Source organism: Plectropomus leopardus, chromosome 1 (genome assembly GCF_008729295.1).
Source record: "Plectropomus leopardus isolate mb chromosome 1, YSFRI_Pleo_2.0, whole genome shotgun sequence".
NCBI lineage: Eukaryota > Metazoa > Chordata > Actinopteri > Perciformes > Serranidae > Plectropomus > Plectropomus leopardus.
Genome location: NC_056463.1, coordinates 3,090,334 through 3,108,488, shown reverse-complemented (window position 1 = coordinate 3,108,488; position 18,155 = coordinate 3,090,334). Strand labels below are relative to the sequence as shown.

Below are 18,155 nucleotides of genomic sequence, written 5' to 3'. Positions count from 1 at the left end.
CGTCTCTGTCTTTGTTAACAGATCAGTGAGTTACAGCAGGTGTCAGACACACAAAAGAAACACTGCGAGGCCTTCTGAACGGAGCAACGGCAGCAGAGGTAAACTGGGATTTTTTCATATCAGTGTCACGATCTGTTTCTCTTGCTGTCTCCCGCTGGTCGAGCCAGTTGAACTCCATTCTGTCTCTGCCCAAAATTTGGTGGAGCTCCACCTCAGCTCTCTCAGAGCGACATAGAAAGAAGTCATTTGCTGAGAACTCTTAATGCTTCCTCGAAGCCTGACAGAAACGAGCTAAAGAGGAGCTTTGAAGCTTTTGACTGGAAGTGCAGCAGGTGGCTCAAGGTAATTAAAGATTTATTTAATATCTATTTTAGTTATGTTTTCTGTTGAGTTTCTGTGTTTGTTCTGGGGACACTGAAGTCGACCAAATGTAGTTTTAGTTGTAGTTTTCACAATAAAGCTTGCAGAATTGATCTGTTATATGACTTAAAGATTTTACTGCTTGCAAAGATTTCTAATTTGGGTTATAATAATATAACTGTTTTTCACATTTTAAGCACATAATTAGTGTTTTTTTAGTTGTAATTATGCACAGAAGTTAAAGTAAAACAAGTTTGTGATCCACCAAACATGAAGCAATATTTACAGTCTAAACAGAATGATTTTACATCAGAAACTTTAATAAAACAAGCAGATTTTTCATGTGTAAAGGAGCAAATTTGACTTGAGAACTGCAATGAGCACGTGGCACTGAGAAAATCACATTGTCAGTGTGCAACAGAAGAAAGTTCAATTATACATATAATTTGTAAAAAGGAGGTGTTGCACGACTTTAAAAAGTTCAATCTGTGTTTTTGTAGCTGTGGATAAATAAATTAACTCCTTGTATGTTATATTCAGCGCTCAGCGAACCTGACGGTCAGCCGTGTTTCTGCAATGTGTCTGTTCCAGTTTTAAACCTGTTTTGGAAATCTGCTGTTTGGCTGCTCGGCTCTGAAACAACAAAAACATTTCAGCCAGTCCTCTTCAAACCACTGCATCTTTCTGTCCTTCTTACTATACTTTAATAACTGGGATTCCTGTCACATGATGTGTCGAAATGAATTAAAATCATTTTATATCAGATCTGGGTCAGATTGACATAGTTTAGGCCCCCGGAGCGAAAACATACAATGGGCCCCTGTTGCTTCGTCATCAGCCATAACTTACAAAAACAAAAATGTTAGAACTCCAGTATAGAGCTTTTACTGGGCTTGTTTTTCTAAAGGTGGATGGATAAGCAACTTCACATAAAATATCTCGCAAAATGCAAAACAGTTGTAAAAATTGACAAGAAAATTACCTTAAAAACTAGCTAAAGAGAAAAAATCATCTGGAAAATTTTCGAATAATTAAGGAAAAATACAAAAAAACAAAACACAGAATTATTCTCATTATCAGAAATTATTTTATTTTAGCACATTGTCAGGTAATTTCCCGCTTTGATTTTTCTCATTTTATTATTGTTTGGTTAGTTTCATGTCATTTTCTTGTAACTTTTTACTAATTTTCTGCTTATTTTTAAGTTGCTTATTACCTGTTTTCCATGTGTTTTTTTTTTTAATAACTTAAACCAGTTTTAGGTGTCAAGGAGTTTAACCCAAATGGGCTTCATTTTTATTCTGTTGTGGTGTTTTTGGTTCTGAAAATATCCATCATCCAGAATACCGAAAACAGTCCCTGGCTGCTCTTAGTGTCATCTACAACATCTCTCATTAACAACATTAATAACCTGTTTATGATCATGATTTTGGGCATCCTGTTTATGTGTTTGAGCATGTTTTCTGTCCATGAGAATCCTAAATATGCTGGCTGGAGTTCACTGAGATGTGAACGGGGAATATAAATAACCAAATTTCTCATGTTAACACCATATTGTGAATGACGTCATCACCAGGATAAACCTCATAAACAGGTTTTTCGTGTCCATGTAACCCGACTCCAAATTTAATGCCCTGTGACATCACAATTTTTTACTTTAGGGTCTATTTTTTTTGGATTTGGGCGAGAATTGTTTATGTTTACGACTGTTTTTTTCACTGTCGTGATTTCGGAGAATTGGGATAGTACCCCTTTAATATAATTTTGTTCCCCTGTGTGAACTTCTGTTTAATAACTTGCTTCACCAGAGAAAGTATCAAGAAAAATAAAAGTAATAATATCATGACAGAGTGAACGTGATGAGAGCCGTTAAATTGTCACATAACGTCCAGTTATTTATGTCCACGACGTTTTATTCAACACGCTGGTCCACGTACGTGCAATGCAACTCTTTGCACCTTCTTCCATCTTCGACATCAGCATGCAGATAGATGTGAATTTTGAATTATTTTTGTATATATTGTGTATCTCAGGCTCAGGCGGATGCATGTCATGTTGCAATAACTGGTTTAATCTCGTGCTGTTTTCAGACGCCTTTCACACGTATTTAAACCTTTGAGCCTGAGCAAAGTGGCTTGATTTCTTTCCAAAACATGGGGGTTAAAGCGATGAGCTGCTTGGTGAGAAATGTCAGTAGATTTGGAAAATTATTTTTAAAAATCAAGGGGAGGAAAAAAAACCCAAAATTATTATTATTTTTAAACACTTTTTTCAAAGCTCATTTGGTGGGGGGTTCTTTTGTAAATTTTCTTTGTTTTTTGTTTTTGGGGTTTTTTTTTACTAATTTATAGGTAATTTTGTTGTAGTTTTTACTAATTTTCCTCCTCTGACTTTGAATGTGGCGTGGTTGTTGGTGCCAGATGGGTTTGTCTGAGTATTTCAGCACCTGCTGATCTGCTTAAAATTATCTTACAAAATTATTATCTTTTCTAAAATACTTTTTTGAAGGTCATTTGGTTGTTTTCTTTCTTTTTAACTAACTTTCAGGTTATTTTCTCATACTTTTTTTACTAATTTCTTGCTAATTTTTAGGTCATTTCTTCTTTTGTTACTCATGTTCTCTTTTCCGTGTTTCTAAAAGAAGTCAAGCCAGTTTTTATAATCTTAGTCTTGATTTAGCTCATCTTCAGCAACACTTTTTAGTGTTCATTGATTTATAGCTTTGTTACTGAGTTTCGATGCTTTGGTCTCCACGTACCACCTTTTATTCAAACCTTTCAAACTCCCATACATCACGCATGACATGCCACATACTGCGCCATACCATGAATTGCAGAGATGTAACTTTCACGTCAGTCATCGCCTCTTTGTCTCCTCTCTCGCATGTTTCAGACAGTAAATCACAGTCTCTCCTCACCGACGTCAAACAGCAGCCTTCTTTCAGAGTGTCGAGGCACATTATGCCGGGTATGTGGGCCGCACAACAAGACCGTTTTATGACAGCATGATGTCGGCTCAGTGATGTTCATGTTAAAAATAGCACTTTAAACACTTCTTCTGTCCCTGCGTCTCCCAAAGGTTCAGACTTCATGTCCGACTGAGGAGCCGACATGTTGGACAGATTAAGACTGAGCGTCCTGCTGCAGGGCCTGACTCTGGTCCTGTTAGGCCCGGCCTGCGAGGCGTCTTCTCTGGGGCTGACGGTCCACGCTGTACCCCTGGACAGCGATGGAGGAAATACTGTGAGAAACGTTTCATGCAAAACCCAAGTCCAAACTCTTTGGCACCAGCAGAAAGTTTTGTTGTTTTTTTTTTTTAAGTTTTTAATCTTAGATTTATTTATTTGAGACTTCTGTGCCATCAGAGGTGACAATACAAACCGTGTTTCTGCTGTTATTTATTTATTTATTTATTTTATGTTAAGAGGCCATCGTAATTAGGAACTTTACAAGTATTTCTCACATTTTCCTTTTTTTTCTAATTATGTTTCTCACATAACAAAACCTTTCTCGGTAAAAGTTCAATAATAATAATATCACATGAACACAGTAAATCTCAAAAATTATAAATTCCTATGTAATATCTATAGATTGTGTAAATATTTATAATTACTTAATTTGTTTAGCAGAATCTGAAGTTGTTTTTTTTTTTTTATGTTTTTCTACATTTTTTATATTATTAAATATATTTTTTACAGCTTTTATAATGAAACTCAAACTATCACAGGTTGTTTTTTTTTAAATCCAGTTTTGGCTCTGCTGAGGGAGTGAGGACAGACTGACAGACGGAGCTCACTCTGCAGGTTTGTATCTGCAGCTCGGTCGTAAAATCGTCGCTCTGTCTCTTTGCTGCCTGCAGGTGCGGGCTCACTTCAGCGCCATCGCTCCCGCTCCGTGTCCGGGTCTGACCGGACTCTGTGCAGACGGGGAGGACTGTCTGGTCCACGCCACCTCGCTCCCTTTCAACGGCAGCAAACCCAGCTCGGGCTGGTGTGTCCGCCAGTGGCAGAAAACGGTCCCCAGTAATTATAAAGCCACTGTAAAATTAGGGTAAGAGATCAGTCACCTCAGACATCTGATTATTACCATTTTTAAGCTTCCACGCATTTTTCTCATAGTGACCTTCACACTGAACTCCTTGTTAATTATTGCGTCTCGCTGTTTTGTGACGTTTTGGGGTCACATAAATAGTGTTTCTTCATTTTTTTCATATTTTGTGGAAATTATCTTGATATGGTTTTTTTTTAGGTCATCTTCGTTTTCCCCTCAATAATCTAAATACATGATTAAGAAATAAACATTATATATCTCACCTTTACAGAAATACCTTAAAATACTCAGTCTGCATGCTTTTGCTGATATTGTTTTTTGTTTTTCATATTTAAAGTAGAATAATTTTGGGTCTCTCACCAGAGGTATGGACTTTAGTCACAAATTCAATGACTTTCGACACGACTTAACAAAATCAAAGGAGACTTGAAACTCTATCTGGGTGTTAACAGCGCTCATCCTTCCTCAAATCAGACATTAAAAAGTATAATTTTTAAAGATTTTTCATGTACCTTCATTCCCTGAGAGTCAACATTTAATTTCCCAAAGAACTATGAAAAACTAATGTAACATTACTGAGCGAAAGTTTGAAAAAATGATACCGAAAATGATTTCCTTCACACACGAAAACAAAGTACTGTTTGCGAAATGTGTGGGTTGAAAATCAGAGATAAAGATTCACCTGTTTCCAATAATTCTTTTCTTTAATAAGTGCAAGATTATAAAAGACATGTATGATTTTTGTGAATATAATATATTATTATTTGCATGGTAAAATGGTGAAGAGCACATTATGACTTTTTAAAGACTTAAACTCAGAGTTTAAGGACTTGGGAATTGTCTGTCTTGACTCGGGACTTACAAAACCATGACTCGGCCCCACCTCTGTCCCTCACTGTGATTACTGTCTCATGGAGGGTAAAAATAATGGTTGTAACCAACATGACATCAACCACTGGTGTGTGGACACCATACTGAAGCCTCGATTTTGGCATTTTGTTTGATTTTTGGAGCGAGGAGTGACTCTGACTCACTGGGCAGGTTTCCTTTACAGATTTACACAAAACTTAAGCCATATTTTTGAAATGTTGACAAAACACAATTGTTCTGTGACTTCCTCTCTGTTGATAACATTTCAGTAACCATGGCGATGGATGTTCAAAACAATAGCAGGTTTATTTCTATTGCAGCCACCAAACAAGCCGTCATTATTCACAAACCAAGGCCACGTAGGCATGTTATGGAGCCTTAATGGAAAGGCGAGCTCCTCATACGTGGGAGCGTCCACGTATGAGGGATTTCTGGGAGCTGATAGTCCATGATTTCACAGAGGAATTGTGGATTCAAAACTTCTGGATGATCCGCTCAACTTTTGAAGAGTTGTGTGATGCAATAACAGCTCTTGTAGCTCCTGCTGCATCATGAGGGAGCCACTTCCTACCAACAAGCACATAACCTCAGCAACACATGTCCTAGAAAAGACTAAGAAGGGTTTCCGTTACAGTTTTGTGAAACCTGGCTCTCTTGAGTCGCCTGAAATGCCACCTGTGAGCGTAAAAACTTTTTTGCGAAAAATGGAAGTTTTTTTTTTTAAATTAGGCACATTTTTATATTCGCTATTTAAATTTGAGGTTAATGGAAACCTGTCTCCTGACTGAACTAACGCCTCACAGACGGCCCGTCACTCAAAGTAACCCCACCCTTATATATGCATAACTTTAAGCCTTAATAAAATGTAAACAGGTGAGTTATATTAAAAATTCTCCCCCCGTGCTGTTATCATGAATGTTGAAATTAGCTTTAGAGACCAAAAGCTGCTGTAGAGTTTGGCATTTTAACATGAGGGTCTACGGGGAGCCTCAAGTAGACATGGAAGTTACTGCAGGTTTTGGCACTTCTGTGTTGGCTTCATTTTTCAGTCACTTCTGACTCATTTGTTGCTCGTTGCTTATATTTGTGTAACATCGCCGCAGTAATCCTGCCTTTAGGTGTAATGTACCGAGTGCTGTCTGTGTGCAACAAGTCCTCCAGGCTCCAGTTTCACTCTGTCTGTTCTGCATAGTTTGTCTCGTGTCATTGACCCAGGATGTTGTTTGAGGTTGTGGCTGGAATCAGGCCGCTTTCTCTAATATGCACTTTTTTATTTCTTTAATGTTTAGGTCCGACACAGAAATGTTTGTATGGATGAAAGCAGGACCACACGTCCGGGGAAACAGCGGGAGACTCAACAATCCTGCTTATGCTGGTCTGCATCCTCCACTAAGGTAATGTGAGCACACACACACACACACACACACACACACACACACACACACACACAGATTTGATTTAACTCTTTAAAACCGGTTGTGACATCGGTTTTCTTTTGGTGCGTTCAGACACTTCTCACAAGCTTTTTCAACCCTGAGAAAATTGGTTGGATTTCTTTCAAAAAACTTGGCCAATTTTGCAAGAAATGTCCCACAAATTGCAAGAAATTAGCAAAAAGTGGTGAAGAAAAAAGGGGGAATTTTATTAGAAAATTAACAAAAAACAGGGAGAATGTCCAGAAAATATAAACAGTGAAAAAATGTTCCCCTTGGGGATTCATAAAATAAAATAAAATAAATCGATTGTACACCTGTCTCTGTGGGGAAGAGGTCTTTAAAGGGATACTTAGCAGATTTTCCAACAGTTTTGTGTCATTAATTGTGTGTATTTTGTGCAGATGAACTGTGGTAAACTTTCCTTCATCCAACCGGTAACTAGATTTCCCTCTGCTCGCTGTAGCTCAAACTACAGGCTGCACTTCCACATTTGTAGAGCCCATGAAAGCCAACCGCCTCAAACACCGAACAGCTGATCAAGAGACACACCCGCCCCTCTGTCCCTGTCCCTCAAACTCAGACTGAAATCATATTAAATGCTAAAAATCTGCCTTTTTGTCGCCTGAAATGTTTTCTCTTCCCAGAAATAGCCAGCGCCTCACCAATAAGTGCACACCTTGTTTTTCAGCTGCAGAGATTAGTCAGTATCCACTTTTACTGATGTCCTTAGTTGTTGTATTTGTGATTTGAGGGCTGATGGTCTCTTTGTGTCCTCCGTCAGAGCTCGTGCGGACTGTCCTCACCACTTCCATCTGTCCGTGAAAGACCTGGACGGCGACAGGGTGAGATGTCGCTTCGCGCTTCCTGAGGAGGGCGAGTGCGTCAGCTGCACTCCGCACACGTTTATAGAGCTCGATGAGGTGAGTCCAACGTCAACATGTCTTATTGGTAGCATCTTCAGTATTTTGTAATCTGTATTTTCTATGTGTTTTTTTGCATTTCATGTAAAGTGTCATTGAGTGCTTAGAAAAGCACCATATAAGTCCTATCAATAATAATAATAATAATAATAATAATGATATTATTAATAATATTATTATTATTATTATTATTATTATTATTATTATTATTATTATTATTATAAAAAATTATTATGTTATGCTCTCCGCCAATGTGTCATTCTGATTGATTGACGGCTCTCACATTTAAACAGACTTTTCAAATTGCTGCACAATGCAGGATAAAATAGAAAGATCATAAACAGGGAAATAATGGCTTAAATGTGGACTAAATAACAATGCTGATACCTGGTTTAGTGAATGCAAAACCAGTGTGTCTTATCTGCAGTGCAGCTGTGGCTGCGTGCAAAGATTATAATATTAGACGGAAAGTCGACGGATGATATCATTGCCTCCGTGAAACAGGTGACCCTTTCTGCGAGGTCCACCACACACAGACGCGCTGTCAGATGCTGTGCACAGAGTTATTATCACTGTCTCAGTTTTCCCGAGCTCGTGCGTAACTCAGGGTAATCTGTGTAGTTTGTATTTTTACAGTAATGGGCTATTCGTCAGATAGCTGCATCACTGTGTCATTTAGGTCAAATTCTGCTTTTTTAGCGGTATTTGTGGGACTGTCAGTCCAATATTGTAAATAATAATAAAAAAAATAATAATCTCTAATAATATATATTTTTTGGCCCCAAAAAGGGGCCCGAACAATGAAAACTGGAAATCTCCCACTATGTATGCAGTGCAATGTATATATTTTTTTACGTTTGAAATGTGTTAGATATATTTCAGAAATGTATTATTGCTGTTATTAATATGCAAACTGGTTATCTTACTGTGCTGTGGGGCGTTTTTGAGGTCATTCATGTGTTTCGGTGCATGCGCGTCTGCAGCTAAGCAATTAATAATAATAAACACAATAAGTTATCTTGAATAACCCACGGACGTTGCTTTAGACCGTATTCATCATAATGATTTCAGCTCAGTGAAAACTTACCTTCTGTTTGACTAAACTTTTTTTTTTAGGAAAAATGTGCATTTTCATTCACTGGAAAAGCGCCAGCAGGACAGTATTTCATCTACCTGATGGTGGAGGACTTCATACCGAAGCCCAAAACAAGCGTCCCCCCACGGCCGACGAGCCCCTCAGCTCTGTCCCTGTGCACCTGTCGCTCACCGGTGAGTCTGTCCAGCAGACATCAGCGTCATTAATGCTGCCTGTGCGTGTCATTAAACACACACAGACTCACAGAAACGGGATAAATAACTACAGTGTTGAAGCAGAAAACATAATATTTTCAGTTTAAGTTGTGTCCCATTTTTAGTCCTTCCTTTTTCTCTCCTGTCCTCTGTTATAATTTAGAGTTATAGAAATGTATCTTACTCTCCTTATTTCCTTTTTGTCCTTTTTTTTGAGAGTTAAGTGATACGGTCAGAGAGGGAGAGTTGATTATCATTTGAAGAACTTATGTCCAAATTTCGTAGTTGATCATTGATTTGAGGTTATTGTGACTCAGGCAGAAGAAGTGGTTAACTGTGGACGAGGTTTTGTTGAAATAAGCTATTTTTTTTGGTTTTGGGAGACAATTTTTTCAAGTGATATATGATCTATCAGAAGATTCTTCCAGTATGTAAAATTTGTGTTATTTTTGGATTTCCAGTTTGATTTCATTTTTGATTTGATTTGATTTGATTTATTTCGAACATGTGAAAAGGAAATGGAGAAATAATTATACAAAAGCAGACAGACAAAAAAATAATATTTACTGACAATAAAAAATAAAGTGAAAGAAATGGTCAAACACACGATGACTTGGTTTACATTTAAAGGAATCAGATAAAGTACAAATTTATTTAAATATCTTTTCTCCATATGTCATTGAATTTTAATTAACCTGCTTCCTTATCAGTTTAAACTTATACTCTTATACTTATACTAAACTTATACTTATACTCCACAGCCTCCTTTTACCCCATTTAATACCCCATAATAATAATGTAATAATAATAATAATATAATAATAATACAATAATAATAATAATAGTAATAATAATAATAATAATAATAATACTCAATGTAACACTCATGTATAAGACAAAACAAACACATTAAAGAAAAAAACAAATGATAAAAAGAGAAAAAATCCACAGTTTTCAAAGAGTTGTAATTCTGATAGATCGCCGAGGATGCAGACCTGTGGGGATAAATAATCAATAAATTCTTGTTTCCAGTGGAGGAGTCGACTTCCAGCTGCAGCGCTGAGCCCGTGGCAGCAGACGAGACCCCCACAAGAGGACTCCTCGATGTCCATCCTGCCGTACCAGCAGAAGCAATTCAGCGTCGACTTTACTTCAGCGCAGGAGCGGTGCGTCCTCTGTGGCCTCTTTGATATTTCACCGTTTATTTATAAATGTAGATCCGAACAACAACATACTTAAAAAGACGAGTGAACGTTGAATTAAAGGTTTCTCTCTGTGTTTCCAGCGTTTTAGAGATCGCAGTGGTCGGCCCTCCTGAACTCCACAGAGTTGGTTTCAAATCAGTCGGCTCCCTGTCGACCATGACCATGGCCTTTGTCCGCTCCGAAAACAAACTGGCACGCCTTTTACCCATCTGCTTTGCAGCAAATACAAAGAGGTAAGTTATTCTGTAAACTGAATGCCACTAATGCTGCCAGACAAACACTCCTGCCCCCCCATGAGGAGAAAAAGTGGAAAAATTCTAAGTATGAAAGACGCTTAAAATAGCCTGCTCAATGCATATATTTTCCTTTATGTCTAATACAGTAAATATTTAAATGCCTCTATTAGTAATTAGCACCAATATTGTGCTAAAAAGTAGTTTAAAGTGTACTAGTATTCCTATTTACCAGATATTTAACACACCTGGAATATTTGTCCGTAAGTCTGTGCTACTCATACTACCAATAACTTCTAACAGGATTCTTCATCACTTTTCTTGTGCTGCGTTCAGATGCCTTTCACAAGCTATTTAACCCTTTTGAAACCTGCGTAAATTGGTTTGCTTTCTTTGGAAAACATGTTGAAAAATGGAATGAGCAACTAGGTAAGAAATGTCCCATATTTTGCAAAAAAAAGTGTTTATTTTAAAAAGCTAGAAAAACATATTTAAAGCCAAACTATATTTTATAATTATCAGAATTATACATTAATTTTTTTTACATTACAGATAGATTTTAGATACATTTTTAAGCCTTTTTTTTGCTCATTGCCTTTTTTGTGTGTTTTTACTTTACTTTTTTACTTGTGTGTCTTTCTTTCCATGTTCTTCAAAAAAAAAAAAAAAAAAAATCAAGCGTGTTTGCCCAGGTTTTAAAGAGTTAATGGTCATATTAACGGAAGGGGGGCATGAAAGGGTCTATGGTTAACCACTAAATAAGTCCAAGTACAACAGTTTATTTACTGAATTTTTGTATTTACATGATATATGTATATTATATCTTAATCTCAATGGGACCAACCTGGTTAGATAAAGGTTAAATCAATAAAATAAATAAATAAACCAATCTTGTCCACACAAACACAGATGTGCATAATGTACATATAAAAAACAAGTAACTACAGGGCAACCCTCGAGGTTAAAAAACACACCCAGGCCTCGACCTGTTTCGTGTAAATCTTCCCCCTCTTATCCTCCAACACACAAACACACAGCTTCCTCTGCCACAGAGCATTTTTAGCTCATGACGTGATTTGCACTTCTTGTCTCTCCAGTTTGCAGTCGGAGCCCAGATGCGTGTGGCTGTATCAAAGTAAGAACTTCCAAAAAATGTCATGAGAATGCCAGTTATGCTTCAAAGTGCGCCACTTCTCACCTCACTGCCGGGTTTCTCACAATCGATTCAAAATATGCCTTTCCTTATCTTTTCAGGAGAGATGATGGCGCTCCCTGCTGGAACAGGTGAAGAAAACATTACTCTCTGTTGCATATGTGTGTTATTTAGATTTAAAGTGTGCAAATAATGCACGTGAAAGGGAATATTTTAAGAATCAAAGACTCCGCTGCTGTCGGCCTGCAGAGCTGACGTGTGAGAAGACAGAGATGACTCTGGTGCTCCCGATCACCTCGCTGAGCGACATCGACCTGGCCGAGCTGCAGCTCAACAGCCCCAGCTGTCCCGTCACCTTCAACAGCACACACCTGACGGCACGCATCTCCCTGAGCGACTGCGGCACCAAGATTGTGGTAACACGCCTCACCTTTCTGCCTTAGTTTCTTTCTTAGATTTAATACATTTTTAAACCCTCCTGACATGTATGCAACACATTTCAAATAAAAACAATTTCATTTTTATACACAGCATTTCAGAAAGAGTTCTCCAGTTTTCATTGTTTGGGCTCTTTCTGGGGCAAGAAAACCCACTTTTATTTACTTTTTTTGTCCCACAGTGTAAATTATTGAGCAGAGCAATATTAGTTTCATGTTCTGTAGTTTATATCACATTTTCCTACGTTTATTTATCACATAGAAAGGGATCACAGCAGAGCTGTAAGAGTAACTTAACACACGCCTGAAGTCGCCTGTGGTTTAAAGGGACAGTTCACCCGAAAATCAAAATGACATATTTCCTCTTACCTGTAGTGCTATTCATCGGAGATGGTCGAGATGTGAAGTGTTCCTTCAGCTGTGACTCGTGCAGGTGTACTCCAGTGTGGGTGTGGTCACAGGTGTAAGACAGCACACCTGTGACCACAGCTGAGGTCAAACACTCTAAAAACTTTCAACCACGATCAGGCGGTAAAACGTTGTCCGTCAGTCGGGGGTGTTAAGTTACTCGCTAAATTCAAAAACATTTTGCACGCACAGATTATTCATCTGAATGTGAATTTAAATAGTCCTCCTTTTACTCTCCCTTCTTAACAGCACGCTGGTTCAGAGCTGGTTTACACCAACACCTTGAAAACGGTGCGTGAGTACACTATGGTGAGCCGACGGCCCACGCTGACCCTCCCTCTGGCCTGCCGGATCCCCGGAGTCCAGGTGGGAAAACCGAACTTTGAGATTGCCATGCCCAAAGAGAAGGAGGTCTTCGGTGAGATCGCTATATGGATAGAATTACACTTACCTGGAAAAGGGCCGCTGGCCAAATTTACACGCAGCCCTAGGTTACGCTCCCTCAGCGTGCTGCCACGACGAGTGCGTCGAGAAGCAGGATCACCAACAGAGAGCTCTGATAACAGCACCTCCTCTGATAACAGCACCTCCTCTGATAACAGCATCTCCTCTGATAACAGCACCTCCTCTGATAACAGCACCTCGACAGCACCTCCTCTGATAACAGCACCTCCACCAGCACCTCCTCTGATAACAGCACCTCCTCTGATAACAGCACCTCCACCAGCACCTCCTCTGATAACAGCACCTCCTCTGATAACAGCACCTCGACCAGCACCTCCTCTGATAACAGCACCTCCTCTGATAACAGCACCTCGACCAGCACCTCCTCTGATAACAGCACCTCCTCTGATAACAGCACCTCCACCAGCACCTCTACCAGCGGGGAACTCGGGTCCAGGCTGTCCATGCTGGACCTCCATGTCTTGTCCAACTGCAGCATTGAGCGAGCCGAGATGATAGTGAGCAACTGTATAGAGTCTGCGACAGAGGACTTTGCAGTATCCCACCCCATCCTGGAGCAAGGGTCAGTAACAACCCACCTGCGTCCTGAAAAAGCTCACACAGGTCTCTCTTGAAAATGAGATCTCACTAACCTGATTTTATAAAGGTTTATGTGTAAGTTTGAGGTTGAAGAGGACGGATGCTGTATGAAATATTCTGAGAGAAAATATTGACTCTCTTTTGGCTGCAGAAATCACCTCTAAATTCATATAAATATCATAGGAATTCATTTATTGAAATAAATGAATTCCTATGATATTTATTTCAATATTATATGAATTTTTATTAGGACAATGTACATTAATTTACTCTCTGTAAACGTGCCAGTGTTAGCCACTCGGCTGATTTTCAACTGCAGTCCTTTTTGCAAGATGTTTTAAAATCTGTAAAATGATAAAATTCACATAACAAAAGTAGCAGGACACCATGAAGAAAGCAACAGACAAACAAACAGAAACTCCAGAGACAGAACAACAAACCATGCAAAGCAACAAGAAACAGCAGAACAGCAACAACATATAGCATTTTAACACAAATAACCATGCACACAACATGCAGAGCAGCAACAGCTGATCAAATAAAATACACCAGTCATAATTTAGACCTTAATAAAATGCCAAAGATGCAGTTAGGGGTTAACAATATGTTCATGTGCACTCAAACACAGGCAGTGTTACGCAGGTTGTCAATAAAACAGATAATAAGAATTGATTCTAATAGTTAGTCGCTCTTTTTCTTCCAGGTGTGTCTCGTCCAACAGCACATTAGAGGTCGTTACCCAAAGATCCAACTCCAAGGTTTACCGCCTCGATTTGAGCACCATCGAGACCCAAGGATCAACGGTTTGTACAACATTTAATACATTTTTTCAGTTCTTCTCTGCTGGGTATTTTCTTAAAGTCGGGGTCGACAGATAATCGGCCCGGCTGATTATTGGGGCCGATATCTGGCATTTTGCAGATGATCTATAAAGGCTTTTAATTTAATGATTGCAGATCAAGTTAATTAATTAACGTGCAAAGAAAGTGTCAGCATGGGAGGAACTTTTACTTTGTAAAATCTCCAAAAGCTATTTTTTAAATTAATTTTTAATTTATTTTTTCTCAACTTTATTTTTTAAAAAAGTCACTGGGTACTTTTCAAACTCTAAATATTAACAAAGATTTTTCTATTTTATTGTAAGTGCATATCGGTTCTAAATATCTGTTATCAGTCTCATGAACTACTAATAATCGGTATAATCAGCAACATCACTTTTCTTATGCTGTTTTAAGATCTTTTGTAAGTATTTAAACCTTTAAACTGCAAGAAAAACTTGGAAAAATGAGCAACTTTGTTAAGAAATGTTCTACAAACTCAAAGAAATTAGTGGATGTAGAGAATTGATACAGAAAAATGATCATAGTTACACATTTCTATATACATATAAATCATGTTACAAAATTATAGTTTTTAATGTTTTTGTTTCATGTTTTTTAACACTTTGAAACCAGGGTAACTTGGTTTGATGTCTTCCGAAAATGGAACTTAAGACCAACTGACAAAGAAATAAGACAAAAAAAGTTGTTATAAGTGCAAAAAAATGACCGTAAAAAAAAAATAGCCACTTCCAAACGAACCGAAAAAAAAAAAACAAGACCTGCAGAAAGGTACTTAAAAATGAAACGTCTGTAAAATAAAATTAACAGATAATATTTTAATGCTAAATAATATTTAATTTGGATACTTCTATGGACATTTTCCCTAGCTCCTTTAGAAATAATTTTCCAAATCTACTCATTTCTCGCAGTAAATGGGGCATTTTTTTTGCCAAGTTGCTTATTTAATAAGCCAAAAGTTGAGTTCAGAGGTTTAAAACTTGTCAAAAGCATATGAATGAAGCACAAGAAAAGTGATGTGTATCCTGGTGTTTTCGCTATTTTTTGGGGTCGTTTCTTTTTTTGTTGCTCATTACCTTCTTCCCACGTTTTTGGAACAAATCCAGCCAGTTCGCTGAGGTTTCAAAGCGTTTTACCAGTGATTCAAGTCTAATTAATACTTAAAGTTGCTGTTTTTTAACTGTCTCCGCTCCGCTAACTTGCATCTGTTAATTTTGTGTCTCACAGATGTATGTTCAGTGCACAGTCAATCTGTGCATCTCCACCATGCCGTCTGAAAAGTGCCCCGATCTGTGCGCTCGCACCGTTAATCACAGAAGTCTGATCAACAGTTTGTTCACCAGCAGCTACACCATCAGATCAGGACCCGTCAGCCTCGTGGTCACCACTGCTGCGCCGACCACGACAACAGTCGCCAAACCTTCAACCGCAGCAGCCACAACTGTGACTACTGCTGCAGCCGTCGTTACAACCACGGCAGTCCAGACCACCTCACATGGTGAGACCTCCAAACCAACCTCCGTGTCTTTGTTTTTCATGTGTTTGCCTCTGCATAGAGCTGACAATTAGCTTTGTTTTTCGTGTGTGTTGTTCGTGTGTGTGTGTGTGTGTGTGTGTGTGTGTGTTGTAGTGTTTTGTTCAGATAGGCAAATCCAACATAAACCATACTACAGGGACAATTCAGTGTGAAGACAACACGTATGCTGCTACAGTTTATGAAGGATTTTATAGTGTTTTCTTTTTCTTCTCTTTTGTTTTGTTTTGTTTTATTTCATTTTATTTTATTTTATTCTTTTTTTTTTTTTATATAATTTTTTTTGCAGCCAAAACATTACAAAAAAGACAGCTACAAAAGAATTAATTTCAAGCCTGTTTCGGCAATAATAAATCACAACAAAGCCAAGTGCTTAAAGGTTGTAAATAAATGGACAAGCCAAAAGGCTAGCTGGCAGGTAAACGAGTGAAAGCACCCAAGGATAGATAATTTTTTAAAGTAAATAAAAAAATTAACAAATAAATTAATCAGTAAGTAAAAGAAAAAAGAGAGAAAAAAGAGAAGGAGAGAAAACCTCATGGTTCAGTCCATTTCCATTCGGTTCCTGTTCCAGACAGCCATCTCTATTATGTGAAGGATATTTTAAAACAAAAATAAAAAGTCCCATTTTGATCCATTTGGTCCCAAATAAAGAGAGAATAAATTAGTCAAATAAAATAACATAAGAAAAGTGGGGAAAAAATGCGAATTTACTTATGACTTGTTATCTTGTTTGCACAGCAAGACATTAAAATTTCCAAACAAAAATCCCCAAATTCCCCAATATCCAAAACTATATATACATTACAGAACAAGTGAGAGGAACGTTAATCCCATAACTGTGATTGACAGCTGATTTTTTCTTCTGTGTGGATGTGCTGACAGTTTCAGCAAACATGAACGTTATTTTCATAAAAGTTACCAACTGCAGCTTTAAAGGCTGTAAACTGATCAGCTGAGAGGCCCCTGATTTAGCAACGCTGCTGCAAAATGCCCGGAGAGCTGCGTTCAACTGAACTAAACAACTGCTCTGAGCCCCACAGCCACCAGAGGGCCCCAAAATTAACACAGTAAAGGTGTTTCTCAGGACAAGGCAAGGCAGTTTTATTTATGAAAATTATTTCATACACAGATAAATGTAGTAGTAGTATTTTATTCAGTAATCACACATAATACAATAAACATAAATATAATATATAATAATATAATAAAAACAGACAAACAAAAACAACAGAGCTCATCTACATGCTTCTTTCCCAAGTTATCTTTCTCTTTTTCTGTGAATAATGATGAAAAAGGATAGAAATTTAATTTTAGTGTATATATTTAATTAATTATTTATAGGTTTAAATGGATAAGGGAGCTAGTTAATTAAAATTCAATGACTTAGAGGGAAGGACTTAGATTAAGTAAGTTTTTACTTCTCCTTTTGGAATATGTGAAGCGAGTCGTTTTGTATTTAGAAATTTTCTTTTGCTTTATGTTTTTCATTGTTTGTAATTATTACTCTGCTTTTTGTCGTGTGCAATATTTCTATATTTCCTTTTTTTATGTTTTTATGTTTATGTTTATGTTAAAAATCAAATCAATTTAAGCTACCCTTCAGAATGACAGAAAAACAACAACAGAAAACTTATTCACACCTGTAACCTTCAAAAATTACTTTACAAACCTTTTTAAAACCAAAAGTGAATTACACATTTTTAAACTTATACTTGCATCATTCCATAATTTGACCCCAATAATAGAAATACACTTCTAACTTTTATTCCCCCTTTGTATCTTTTTCTACAGTAAACTTACAAACACCTCTCAGATTATATTTGTGACATTGATTTTGCTTTAAACATTATTTGCATTATTTTTTTATAATAAAAAAAGTCATTACATTTCATAACAAAGGAATTTATGTTAGAATAATAATCAGTTTTATTAATGATTTCTATGGCTTGTTTTTGTAGCGACTTTTGAGTTTATAGTTTTAAAGGTTGATCCCCAGAGAAAGTAAGAAAGAAAGAAAAATGTCTGTTTTTGTTTTTTCCATGTACCACTCACTTCAATAAAAAGTGAAACATAAAAATAAGACAATTCAAAGTTAAAACAATACAACTGAAAAAGAGAGATAGAGAAATACATTTTTTAATAATAATAATAATAATAATAATAATAATAATAATAATAATAATAATAATAATGTTTTTGTTTTTAAAAAATAATATAATATTTAATATTTATTATTAATTCTATAATTATTATTTATCTGAGCAATTTCTTTTTTGTTTTTTTTTAAAATTTAAGTATTTATTCAAGTTGCATTTTTCCTCCTTAATGTCTTAAAAATAAAATATATCTGTGGCTTTTAAAAATGTCAACTGCA

General features: G+C 37.1%; 1 protein-coding gene across 1 annotated transcript; it reads left to right on the top strand.

The window, feature by feature from the left end:
- Window positions 1-24: 24 nt before the first annotated feature.
- Window positions 25-14,196, top strand: LOC121943763. Its single transcript, XM_042487372.1, has 15 exons — window positions 25-98; window positions 277-342; window positions 3,253-3,327; window positions 3,439-3,602; window positions 4,219-4,409; window positions 6,569-6,673; window positions 7,497-7,635; window positions 8,752-8,904; window positions 9,958-10,091; window positions 10,211-10,363; window positions 11,461-11,498; window positions 11,618-11,647; window positions 11,766-11,932; window positions 12,611-13,388; window positions 14,109-14,196. Exons 4-14 carry the CDS (start codon window positions 3,471-3,473, stop codon window positions 13,319-13,321), a joined length of 1,953 nt encoding a protein of 650 aa, XP_042343306.1. The 5' UTR covers window positions 25-98; window positions 277-342; window positions 3,253-3,327; window positions 3,439-3,470; the 3' UTR covers window positions 13,322-13,388; window positions 14,109-14,196.
- The last annotated feature ends 3,959 nt before the right edge of the window (window positions 14,197-18,155 follow it).